The 14,161-nt window shown below is 32.7% G+C and overlaps 1 protein-coding gene across 1 annotated transcript in view; it reads right to left on the bottom strand.

Annotated features, from left to right (window-relative positions):
- Window positions 1–14,161, bottom strand: part of ATRNL1 (attractin like 1) — a 754,994-nt gene that overhangs the window by 380,561 nt on the left and 360,272 nt on the right. Inside the window, exon 26 of the mRNA XM_027063193.2 lies at window positions 11,285–11,363. Within this exon, the coding sequence (XP_026918994.2) occupies window positions 11,285–11,363 (79 nt within the window). The remainder of the gene's footprint in view (window positions 1–11,284; window positions 11,364–14,161) is intronic.

The following is a 14,161-nucleotide window of genomic DNA, read 5'->3' as shown; positions in this document are numbered from 1 at the left end:
TTCCAATAGGGTGGAGAATGACTTCTAAAAATCTCTTCCACCACTAGAATAAAATTTTATGATATCAAATTACCTGGGAAATGGAAAGCGTGTGTCTAGAAAAGGAGGGAAAAAAATCAAGCCTGTCCCTAGCTACTCAAGGAACAGGAACAAATTGGCCACACAAAAATGAGTTTATAGGGGCCATGAGAACAGTAATACTATTATAACAGTAAAGCTGTTATAATATAACAGAATTCAGACTCAATAATATGCTGAAATGACCAACATTTTCAATATTAGATATTCATAAATGAATCTAATACAATGTTCATTCAATATACTCTAATGGTAGTTCACCTTAAATATCACATTTAAAGTATATGAATCATTTCACTGAATAATAAACCAAATTAAACTACAATTATACTGATACCAAAAAAACTTAAAACAATGAATACAAGGTACCATGTGGCAAGAATGCCAGGTAATTTCTAGATAATGATAGTATGTATCAAATGCCAATGTAACGTTATGTTCAAGTACAGCTGTGACTCAAGAAGTCACTATGTTCTGCTCACACTGGAGTAGTATTCTAGAGTAGAATACTCTAGAGTAGAATTGAGTAGTATTCTCCTTCCATTTATTTATTTATTCAATTACTTGTTTATATTGGTATGGAGTCACTGACATTTATTTTATCCTTTGGGTTATAGTACAATACTACTTGGTTTATTTTATTGCTCAAATTGTTCCAGTTTTGGTCACCAGGAGCTGTCTCTACTGGCTCCTGTGTCCCTGTGACATACGCCCGTCATTGTGGCGTGTGTGTGTGTGTGTGTGTGTGTGTGTACATGCACAAACGTGTATGTGTTTGAGGACTCTGTTACATTTAGCATTACAAAACTCAGCTTATGTAGTTCCTGCTCCAGTTCTTCAATCGGCCAGTTCTCCAAATAGCCCTGGTTCCTTTTATTTGAAAGTTGTATTAGAAAGCAAGATTGACGTAAATGACGAACCACTAAATCCTACTCCTCTAACTATATGTTAACCAAATAGAATTTAAATAAAAACTTGAAACAAACAAAATGAGAAAGCTCGACTGGGCACTAGATATGCATGTTGCAGAGAGGTTGTTGACACACCTAGTGGGAAATTTAAAATTTTCTATGCGATATTTTTGTTTTCTATAGGTCCATTCGGACTTTCTATTTCTTCTTGAATCAGTGGTGACAGTTTACGCCTTCTGGGGATTTTCCATTTCATCTAAATTCTTCAGTTTGTTGGGATACAGATGTTCGTAATGTACCCTTAGAATTCCCTTTATTTCTGAAAGGTCAGTAATAATATCTCTTCTTTTACCCTTGATGTTAGTAATTTGAATCTTCTCTCTTTTATTCTTGATCAGTCTATTTTGCCAATTTATTGATCTTGTCAAAGAACCAACTTTTGTTTTCATTGATTTTCTCCGTTGTTTTCCTGTTCTCTCTTTCACTAATTTGTCCTCTAACCTTACTATTTCCTTCCTTTTATGCTTCCTGTACATTTAATTTGTTCTTCTTTTCCCAGTTTCTTAAGGTGGAAGGTTAGGATAAAGAGTGTATCAGGCTAAATGGAATAAGTCAGTCAGAGAAAGACAAATATCATATGATTTCACTCACATGTGGAGTTTAAGAAACAAAACAAACGAGCCTGGGGGAAAAAGAGAGAAATGCAAACCAAGAACAGTTTCTTAACTATAGAGTTAGCCATATTGTACACCTGAAACTAATGTTACACTGTATGTTAGCTAACTGGAATTTCAATAAAACCTTAAAACTTAAGGTTAACTTAAAACTTATTGACTTAAGATAATTTTTTTCTTTCAAATAATGTCATGTACAGCTATATATTTACTACTGAACACTCTTTAGCTACATCATATACATTTTGGTGTACTGTGTTTTCATTTTCATTCATCTCTAAGTATTTTTAAATTTCAGCCAGTATTTCTTCAAATATTTTTTTGTTCCTTACTTCTCGCCTTGTGGTCCTCTTATTATGCATATTTTGCTGCACTTATTGGTATTCTGTATTTCTCTGAGGCGCTATTTATTTTCCTTCATTCTTTTTTTTCTCTGGTCTTATTTCATAATCTCTATTGATCTATTTTCAAACTCGTGAATTCTTTCTTCTGCCAGTTCAAATCTATTATTGAGCCTCTTGAGTAAATTTTTTATTGTGGTTTTGTACTTCTCAATTTCTGACTTTCCATTAGCTTCTCCTTTTTTTATAATTTCTATCTCTTTATTGATATTATCTGTTTTTATGAGGTATTTCTATCCTATCTTCCTGTCCTTCTTTCATCATGGTTTCCTTTAGTTCTTTGGGCATATTTACAACAGCTGCTCTGAGGTCTCGGTCTGTTACTTCTGACAGCTGGGTCCTTTCGCAAGTTCTGCTGCATGCTATTTGTCCTGTATATGCACCAAGTCCCCTTTCTTTGAATGTTCCATAATTTTGTGTTGAAAAACACATTTTAGGTAATAAACTGTGACAATTCTGTGTAGTGATTCTCTTCCCTCCCCCACATAAGTTTTGTTTTAATATGCCTATTTGTTTAGTGACTTGGTGGGGCTATTTTAGTGAAGTCTATTTTCTCTGCAATGTAGCCTATGATGTTCTTCAGAGGGTGCAGCTTTGGGGATATACACTGTCATGTGGGATGACTGGTTTTTATCAGGGCTCTCTTTGCGCGATCTTTCTATGAAGCCACCTGCCTGCTTTGGTTATCACACCCAGCTGTTAGCCTCAACTGATTACTCTATTGTTTTTGATAATGCTCTGAGGTTTAAATTGCTCTCTAAACTGATTCAATTAATTTTGTGTCCATTGTAGGGGTAATATTTGAAACTGATGTTTTACATTTTTTACAACCCCAGGAGAGATCTTCTTAACTCTGGCTATCACTGGACTTTTCTGGTAAACTTCTAGCAGATTTATGGTGGGGCTATCAGACTCATCTGCATTGCTTACCAACACTGTCTCCATTTTATTCAAGGAAGCCATTAGAGTTGAAGTTCTCCATAGTTTATTTCAAACTTCTTCGCCTGAATAAAATTAAACTCTATTCTCTTTTACGCAGTGTTTCCTCAGCTTCCTGGAGCTCACATTCACTTAGTTTTTCTCCAACTTCACAGTATTCTTTGCTGATTTTTCTTCTGATTTCTTGAGTATCTTAGCTCATGCTGCTACCACAAAATACCATAAACTGAATGACTCAAATAGGATACATTTATTTCTTACAGTTATAGAGGCTAGGAAGCCCAAGATCGAGGTGATGGCAGATGTGGTTGTTGGAGGGCCATATTCCTGGCTTTCTGACAACTGCCATCGTGCTGTGTGCTCATATGAGCATCCTTTGTGTATTGTCATAGAGAAAGAATGCTTTCTCTTTCTTCTTCATAATGGGCACTATTTCTATCTGAGAGTATCAACATCACATAAGTCCAAGTGCCTCCAAAAGGTCTCTCTTCCAAATACCATAACATTGGGGTTTAGGGCCTCAACATATGAATTTGGGAGAGGACATATTCAATCTATAACATTAAGTTTGAATACCTGAGGGCTTAATCCTCCTTTTTTGGTGTTACCACCAGTCCCATGGCTTTAAGTACCATTGGTGTACTGAAACTCCCAAATTTATCTCTCCTGCTCACACCTTTTCCTCATGCCAGAGCCAACTCCTGATTCCTTGACTCATCTAATTGGATGAACAATAAAGGTCTCAAACTTAACATGTAAAAACTGCATTCCTTTCCCCAAACCAATTTTACTTTCAATCAACTTCATTTCAATTGATGGCAATTTTACATTTACAGTTGTTCAGGGAAAGCCTTCTAGTCATGCTTGGTTAATATTCTTCTGAAGTCACGATTGGTTTAATTCTTCCTCACACCTCCCCATCTAGCCAATCATGTTATCTTCAAAACATACCCAAAATCTGATCACTTCTTGCTCCATTGCCACCTCTTGATTTGAGCAATCATCATCTCTCATCAGGTAGGCTAGTAATCTCTTTACTAGTTTCCCTATGTCCACAGTTGTTTATCTTAGTCTAGTCTCAACACAACAGAATTATCAGTTTCAAGTCATATCTTTTAAACTCAAATCACTTAACTTCTCTGTTGAAAACCCTTCAAAGGTTTTCCATCTCTCTAAGAGTAAAAGCCAAAGTAGAGTTACAATGCCAATAGTGCATATTAGAATCTATTGTAGACTTTAAAAACAGACTCATAAAGCTGAGCTTTATAGAATTCTGATTTATAGGTCTGGAGGGGGTGAAACAGTGGAGTGGCTCTCAAGGATATATAAATGTAATTTCTTAAGATCAACAGGTGTTTCTAAAGGCCCTACTGAATTGAGAACAACTGTGTTAGAGTGTATGTACATGGAGGAGGAGAAGAATCCAAGATATACAGGAGTTGCTGTTACTAATATTAATGCATAATGTAACGTTAATCATTATTTATATTACATATCAATAACAGCTAACATTTGTTGAGTTCGGGTAAGGAAAAAGGCAGTACGCTGAGCACTTAGCATGCATTAACTCAGTTAGTACTAAAAACCTTATAAAGCAGACCCTACTGCATTTTGATTCTAAGACACATTTGTTTTCCCATCTAAGTATCTCTGAAACATGTGTCTTACAGCCAGTGAAATTATATAATCACTACTGACCAGATGGCAGTTATGATATATATGTCATTGCCTGCACAGACACAAACTTGATTATTCAGTCAATGATACTATATGAAACAAAACATTTTTACCTGAATCAAAAAGTGGTTTATATAACAAAATTGAACCATGACTGTAAACAAGTTTTAGTAATACCTCACCAATTTATTTTGCTTCTACTTTCCTTTCAATGTATATATGTGAATGATATGTAATAAAATCTCTTAGTAATTCTATAAGAGCCCTTTCAATAAGTACAAAATAAATGCAGTGAGAGAGTACTGTGTGGTAGTTTAATTGTCACTGTTTTTTCCTTCTAACTGGTGCATTAAATAAGGTTGATTGTGTCATATTAGATAATAATAGATGAAATATAGCATATTCCTCCTACAATAAACAGATTCATAGGCTATATTATAAGTGGTCAATTATAACTATCACGGTAAATCGAACCTGTTCAAACTCAGGCTATCTTTAAAGTTCTTTGCATGTCTCTGAGAGCTTGAGTTTGGAATCTGACGGACTTGATTAAAAATCATAGCTCTTTCATTTACTAGTTATAAGCTTTGATAATAGTACCCAACTCCCCTCAAATTCCTTATACAGGTAAAGGGGAAATAATATATATCTTGTAATGGGAGGATTAAATACTATTTTTGTTAAATGCCCAATTCCAAAATGTTAGATTGTGCCCTCTACTTTCCTGAAATTTATATATTTGTTTGCGTACAATTATGAAATAACATAATCATTCTTTTTACCAAATACCAATCCCACAACCTGGAGACAATCTTGGCAATTCTCTCAAAATGTCTATGAACTCAATGCATGTGTGTGTGTTTGTGTGTGTGTGATTTGAAATAGGAACATTATAAAACTATATTAGCATTTCCTAGTGAATAGCATATTCTTAAAATCTGTAGCTTTTCAAGAACTGTGACGGTTCTTGTTTGTTTACTGCTATATTCCTCTAAAAATGTGTTTGGAACAAGAGTTGTTGATTCAATAAATATTTGTTGAATGAAGGAATGAGGTTTGATTTTAAATACATACCTACCTACCTCCTTCTTAGTTTTCAGTTACATAATATCCCATTATTAGAAAATAGAATTATTTCAAGAAGCTTTTTGAATGACATGAAATTGTTGATATATAAAAAACCCTCTATAAATATTTTTGTATGAATATAATTTGAAAAAGTAGGCAGGCTTATATTTTTAGAATATATTTCTATAAATCTGTTTAACAAATAGATCTAACAAATAGATCTTGACTTAACAAGTCAAGAGTTTTTCCTTTAATTTTGAAAGGTAATACCCAAAATAAAAATTATGTATTTTTGTTTGCCCAGTAAAACCCCCACTTGTTTTGAAAACAAATCAACATTTAACTTTGGAGAATTATTTCTTTCTCTCTCTCTCTCTCAGTCCATGTGAATTTTGTGACATTAAACCCACCCCTCAAAAAAAAACCCCACCCCTCAGCTCCAGGGTGAGTGTTTGTTTGTACTGGAAACAGGGTTGCCAGATTGAGCAAATAAAAACATAGAATGTTCAGTTAAATTTGAATTTTAGAAGAACAATGAATTTTTTTTAGTATAAAATCACATACCTATACATATACATTGGAGACATATATAAACAGATACAAGTGTGTATATTAGATGTATAAGACTTTATGATGAATTAGATTAAAATTTATTGACAGAAATTCAATATTCTTGGCCATTTCTTAATCTGCATAAATAACTGAGTCTAAATTAGAGATAATAACATATAACAAATAAAAATGATAATTTTAGGCAATTTTTGTATTGCATTAATAAATGTATTGTACAATGCTAAAAATTTTTATCTTTTTTTTTAGAAATTAACTCTATGTACAGTTCTGCAACAGTTTACACTTAGTTCCATTACTAATCCCACTTCCAGAAAACTGTTTAATAAACCATATCTCCCCCGATGGATGGCACCACAACAAAGTGAAGTGTTCCTCTGAAATTGTGAGATTGTGTACATATATGTGTGAGTATCTTACTGAAAATTTGAAAACTATGAATTCCCTAAAAAATAGGGTATATGACCTTTTCTTTATATCAGCAGTATTTATCAATCTGTCTGGAATATTGCAAGAGATTAATACATCTTTGCTGAACTGAACAAAATGAAAGCACTGTATCTACAATAAGACTTTTGGCAACAGGTATACAGGGCATGAACCAGTTAACTTTCAAGTCATAGGCTCCCATACATATCTGACTTCTCAACTCAAGTTATTTTTATGCAGACTTAGGCTAATTTTTAAACTACGACAATATAAATAGGCATGATGAACATCTGTAATTTCTAGTTGTAGGATCAAGTAGAAGAAAATTAAAACACAGGAATCATTATATTTTGAAATTCAAAAAGAGAAAACGATGAGAAAAAATAAGTTAACGCCAAGGCCATTAAATGAAAAGAAAGACATTTATTTGAGTGCATGATTTATGTTTTAAAAAAAACCTTGCTTTTTTGATAAAAGAATATGTTTTATGGAATCTTTATCTAGATATTAAAATGTCTAACATTATATAAAATACAGATTCTTAAAGTACTAACAAATTCTGTAAGAAGTAACATATATAACCTAATCAATTAATTTTAATTTCCCCACCCAAAATAACATTTTCTCATTACTCTCCACGTAAACTCAGTTAAGTATAACTTAATGATATTATTATTTCTTCTATTTTTGTGCCCCAAAACAATTAGATATTGAAGGAAAGACAATGCATTTACCTCTAGAAAAGTAGTTTGTTACTCAGAGGTACTAGAATCCCACTTCTGGGTTTTAGTTTATTTTTAACTCAAATTTCAGGTTTATAATGCTAAATTCAAATCTAGGTTTTATGCAGTATGATGAAATGTGAAAGAAAGTAGTACATCATGAACACAAGGTCAGTCACTCAGTGGACAATGTCTTATCCTAGGCAATGTTTTTTATTGATTTTTAAGCATTAGAAGAGCATATTTGACTATGAAAGATAAGCAAATAATGTGGTAAAGCTCCATATCAATATATCTTTAAAACTTTTAAAGAGCTATAAGTTTAAGAGAATTAAAGAAGGAAAGTTTTTTTAAAAAAAGAAGGAAAAGTTGCTGATACAGGAAATATCACTCAAATACACAGACCTACCTGTAATGTGAAGTTGATTAGAATTAACTTTACATTTGCCTATGGGATCTATTATTCTATGGATTTTACAGTTAGACTTTAACTGAGGCAAACTACAATTAAGCTACTCACAATACATTGGAAAAAATGTTTCCAACTGAAAAAATTATTGCGAATATTAAGATATGCAAGATATTTTCACTCATGTTAATCAAATATAAGATTAAATATCTTCTCTTTTTTTTAACATTTTTTTAACGTTTATTTATTTTTGAGACAGAGAGAGACAGAGCATGAATGGGGGAGCGTCAGAGGGAGAGGGAGACACAGAATCTGAAACAGGCTCCAGGCTCTGAGCTGTCAGCACAGAGCCCAATGCGGGGCTTGAACTCACAGACTACGAGATCATGACCTGAGCTGAAGTCGGAAGCTTAACTGACAGAGCCACCCAGGCACCCCAAGATTAAATATCTTCAATGCAAGGAGTAATTATAATGTTTTGACAGGTTTCTGCCTTATGATACCTATTAAATACTCAAATTTCACTTTAAAAATGAAGATTATTAAGCATAGCAATATTTCAAGAGACTCCATTTAACATATACTTGTTCCTAATAAATATTTATATAATGTAATGAATATTTATCTAAAACTGAATGTACCATTGAAACTAAATGTTTCAATACCTCTGTAATAAGCATAAGCTATAAAAAAACCAAACTCATCCTTTTACTGTATTATAACATTGACACGGATCAATATCCACTTATTGTTTCTATTCATTAACATGGCACCCACCCACATAAAAATGTTCATATCCTTAATAAGGTTATCATAGAAATGAATGTGAGGTTGTTAAATGAAAAGATAAATTAAAATGAAGTCCTTTGTAGTTGTGTTTTTGTGTTTTTTAGAGTCCCTGAATTGTCAGGAGTGTTATTCAAAAAGTATTACATTAATAATAAGTTTCTGTTATTGAAATTATACCACAAAAACAGTATAGATGTGTTTATGAGAAGCCAAAGCTTCAAATTGTTTTTTTTAAAAGCAACATGTCAGGTTGAATTAAACTATATTAAAATAACCCAACGATATTTTGTTATATTTTTATTTTTGATTTTTTTTAATGTTCATTTATTTTGGGGAGACAGCATGACCAGGGGAGGGGCACAGTGAGAGGGAGACAGAGAATCCAAAGAAGGCTCTTAACTGTCAGTGCAAAGCCCAACAAGGGGCTTGAACCCACGAACCATGAGATCATGACCTGAGCCGAAGTTGGATGCTCAACTGACTGAGCCACCCAGGTGCCCCAAGATATTTTCATTTTAAACCACTACTAATATTTTGAAAGGCAAGTAGTGTATAATTCCTCTAACAATATCACAGAAATATTCAGAAGAGAGACTCCTTCAAATAATTTTCCTTTACTGTTACAAATAAATTGTCATTGCACTAATTAATCATAGTCCTCTGAGGCTTACAACAGTTGATATCTTAATGTTTCAGAGAAAGTGACATATCCACATACAGGAAACATACTGGGGTCTTTCCCTTTTGAGACGATTAGAATTAACTTAATAGTTAAAACTGAATAAAGAGAGGATCAAATAAAAATACATTTTTAACTTCATCCAAATAAAGTCTATAAATGGGGTTAGAATAGTAGTTACAACTAGTGCAGTTAAAAGTCTTTGGGCCTCCAAGACCAAAATGACAACCTTCTAATAATATAAAATTATTATCTAATAACAGATCTGTTAGTCATCAAAATGATATCTTTACTTTGTGCATCAACATGTAAATGGTTTCTATGACATTTAGAATTCTCTATTTAAAGGCTCTAATAAGAAATTTGAGAAAACACCTCAATACTTTCAACATATGATATTGTAAACATCACATGACATCTCAACAAGATGAATCTTGTATCTTGGTAGAGGCAGCAATTAAATTATTATTATAAGACTCACTACCCAGATGAGTTCTAGAGAAAGGGGTATTATATTGAGGGAATATCAAGAGGACAGGATAATATTAAGAAGGACAGATGAGAACTGGCCCAGTGATCTCTAATCTTCCTATTTCTCCCTTGTTCTTTCCATGTGTAATATATATTCTGAAAGATATTGACTGAGGGTTGATGTGGAGGTGGGAAGGAGGGGAGGGTGGGTGATGGGTATTGAGGAGGACACCTGTTGGGATGAGCACTGGGTGTTGTATGGAAACAAATTTGACAATAAATTTCACATTAAAAAAATTAAAAATAAAGAAAAATAAAATTAAAAAAAAAGATCCTTTTCAACTGGATTACTTTTATCATAGGGTCATGCCAAGTATGTTCTCATTGATGTTGCCTTGACCATTTACAGAAAATCAGAGAGACAGAAATGAACAGATGTAGAATTTATTTCTGGGAAGAGGGTTATCAAGTTTGCAAACATATTATGGTTAGGTTCTGAATTTTAATGGATGTTTGAAAACTAAGGAATAATTAAGAAGAATTCATGGCATTGACTAATTATATAACTTAGAATATTCTGGATTAGCTTCAAATCTTCACATATATTATTTTGTATGTGGGGAAAAGATGGTAAGCAATTATACCACTGTATTATATTATTGCACAAAATTATACATATAAAAATATACTGACAAATGCAACAAGTACAGCACTAATAAAACTAACAACAGCATACCCATATTAATACTAATAGACTATAACACTAATAAAAAAAGAAACTTGCTTTTCATTATATAAGTGTAAAACAATAAACCTATTTCACATTTATGCTCCTCAGATTACTATATTTCTTTGTTTCTTTCAACTAATATACACAAAGATAAAAAAACTAATATATTTGTATCATTAGTTGTTCTCCAAGAACATTACTGTTTTTATTGATTGTAGGATTACAGGGAACACATATGATTAATTCTGACACAGAAAGTATCAAATTGAGGTACACTTCAAGCATACTAGAATTATGAGATAATCATGAAATAGTAAAGATTTGATTCCTTAAAAAAATATATAGGAGATAAAAACCAAAAATATTTATCACTGAGAATTTTCTTTTAAATTGCACCAGAGATCCTTCTAAAAGTAAACAGTTTTTATAACTACTTAAAGAAACTGCAAGTTGCTTAATCAATAGTATTAATATATATATATATATATATATTCAATATGAATTCTAACACTATTTACAATAACTGTTTATAACTAACCAATATTTCTACAGAGACTGACTTAAAATGAGAGTGGTAAAGTTTGCTGTAAAGCTTAAAAATTGTAGATTGATTTGTTCAATCTTAATAAGTAAAGCTGATTTGAAACTCTGTATTTAAGAGGCATATACTAATTAAGTCACAGTGATTCACATTTACTCAAATCTTTAAACCAAAGATAAGGTAACATTACTGGTACCTCTCTCCGTCGAGAAGCCCAACATGTTTGTTTGATCTTCCATACCACTGCAGCCACCAGCAATAAGGATAAAAAACAACTGGAAAATAAAATACAAATAACTTTGCTTAAAGCATTAGAAACGTAATGAAATACAAAAGAATACACAGAGAATTTAAAAGTAAATAGAACTAACCACTCCACGTTGGTAAATAAAGCAAAAGTGGATAAATTAGCAACGTTTAAAATGCTCTCCAGTAAAATCAAAGCATACAGTAATTATTTATACTCCTTGTTATACAGTGTAGTCCATCTTTAAGATTTTTTCTGACAGGAGTATAAATTTATAACTGTTAGTCTTATGAAGCAACAGAAATCAATTTAAAATTGCTATTGAGTCATAAAAGCTGGCAACTTTATAAATTTACATTTCAAACAGGTTCATTCACTTTATCTGTATTAGCAACTATTTTAGATATGAGCATATTCCAGTGGTTTTCAATTGAAGACAATTTTGCTCCCTGTTTACCCCTAGGGCAATCTGGCAATGTCCGGAGACATGTGATAATCACAACATTGATAGGGGTACAACTTGGCATCAGACAAGCAGAGATTTGAATTTGAATACTGCTAAACACCCTGCAATGCACAGAACTGTCTCCAAAAGCAAGGAGTTATCCAGTCCAAGTTGTCAGTAGTGCTGAACTTGAGAAACTCTGGCCCATGCTAATGTTTACACTAAGAAATAATTCAGTCACAGTGTTTATACGTATGGCTTATACATATTAGGTACAATACAGCCATAAGCTATGAAAATGTGGGATACTTTGTTCAAACAGTGGTTTGAGACTGGCAAATCTCAAAATAACAGAATTATGTGAGTCTGATTAATCGGTTCCAACCATGTAGCACTGTTTTCTCTCCCTTTGCTCTGTGATCGAACATTATGCTGTGAAAACACCCAGAGATGAGTAGACCTGGACCACTACAAATTCACTGGTTACAGGTCACTACAAAAAACCTTATCTTCATCCTTAATTGATAATCCTTGTATTCTTCAACTGATTCACTCATAAGCTGTGTAAATCTTAACATTTTCTACTTTTGTTAATTCCATAATATATTTTTTTCTCCCTGTTTCACTTGAAGAGAAGATCTTAGAATATTCTTCAAGGATGATAACAAAGGCAATTCTAGCACCTATCCTTTGAGTGCTGAACACATTCCTGATACTGTGCTAAATACATCACATTGATGCTTGGATTTAGTTTTATAAGAACACTTCTGGATGGAATATATGATTCCTATTTTTAAAAAGAAAACCCCAATGCTCAGAAAGTTCAAAATAAATTACTTATAGTCCCAAAGGAAATAAGTGGTACAGTCAAAATTCAAATCCACCTATGTACGCCTCAGACTCTCTCCTCCCCATCTGTTAAGGAACTCTGATCTTGTACACAATCTCCTAAGAGTTGTATTTCCATTTCCATTCTCTAATCTGTTATCCAGTATCAAATAAAGTGGATAAAAAAAGAAAAAGAGAAAAAAGCCTGTGATCCTAACCTTTTTAACCACTGAAGTGCCTTTTGGTCTTAGCAATAATTATCTTGTCCCTAATATTTATACCCTCTGTTTCATCTTAATTTTAATTTCCACAAGTGCGCAAGTCCCATATCTCCTGAAAAAAAAAAACTACCCTATTTTATTGACCCTATCATTTCCTCTAGTTTATTATGTGATCAAGGTAGCTACCTCTATGTCAATTTCCTCATAACCTAGTCTTATTTAACTCCTTGTAATCTGACATCTGCCTTATATACTAATAAAGTTGTTACTATTAATAATGATTAATGTTTATAAAATAGTCAACATTCTAAAGAATACTTTCCTCAAGGTGGCTTTCTAAAAATGAAATAAATAAACTGGTCTTTTCTCTATTAACTGACTTTCACTTCTCAATTGACAACACTAGCCACCCTTTCTTTAAAACTTGTTCCTAATACTTTATTTTCTGTTTTAAAGTTTTTATTTAAATTCCAGTTCCTTAACATACAGTGTAATATTAGTTTCAGGTGTACAATTTATTGATTCAGTACTTACATACAACAGCCAGTGCTCATCACAAGTGCCCTCCTTCATACCCATCACCTATTTAACCCACCCACCCCCACCCCCCTCCCCTCTGGTAACACTTAGTTTGTTCTCCATAGTAAAGTCTGTTTCTTGGTTTGCCTGTCTCTTTTTTCCCCTATGATTATTTGTTTTGTTTCTTAAATTCCACATGAGAGAAATCATATGGTATTTGTCTTTCTCTGAGTTATTTCCTTAGCATAATACTCTCTCGCTCCATATATATACTTACACAACATCTTATTTATCCATTCATCTACTCGATGGAAATTCGGGCTCTTTCCATAATTTGGCTATTGTAAATAATGCTGCTACAAATATTGGGGTGCATACATGTCTTCAAAATTAGTATTTTTGTATTCTTTGGGCAAATACCTAGTAATGCAATTGCTGGATCACGGGGAAGTTCTATTTTCAACTTCCAGTTTGCATTCCCATCAACAGCGTAAGAGGATTCCCCTTTCTCCACATCCTCACCAACATCTGTTATTTCTTATGTTGTTAATTTTAACTATCCTGACTTGTATGAGGGGGTATTTTGTTGTAGTTTTGATTTGTATTTCCCTGATGATGATCATGTTAAGCATCTTTTCATGTGTCTGTTGGCCATGTGTATATCTTCTTTAGAATGTCTATTCATGTCTTCCCATTTTTAATTAGATGTGTTTTTTGGATATTGAATTCTATCAGATCTGTATATATTTTAGATACTCTTTTCCAGATATGTCATTTGCAAATATCTTTTCCCATTCCATAGGTTGCCTTTTA

Source organism: Acinonyx jubatus, chromosome D2, assembly GCF_027475565.1.
Source record: "Acinonyx jubatus isolate Ajub_Pintada_27869175 chromosome D2, VMU_Ajub_asm_v1.0, whole genome shotgun sequence".
NCBI lineage: Eukaryota > Metazoa > Chordata > Mammalia > Carnivora > Felidae > Acinonyx > Acinonyx jubatus.
Note: the sequence above shows the minus strand (reverse complement) of the source record. Positions and strands in the feature narration are given on the sequence as shown.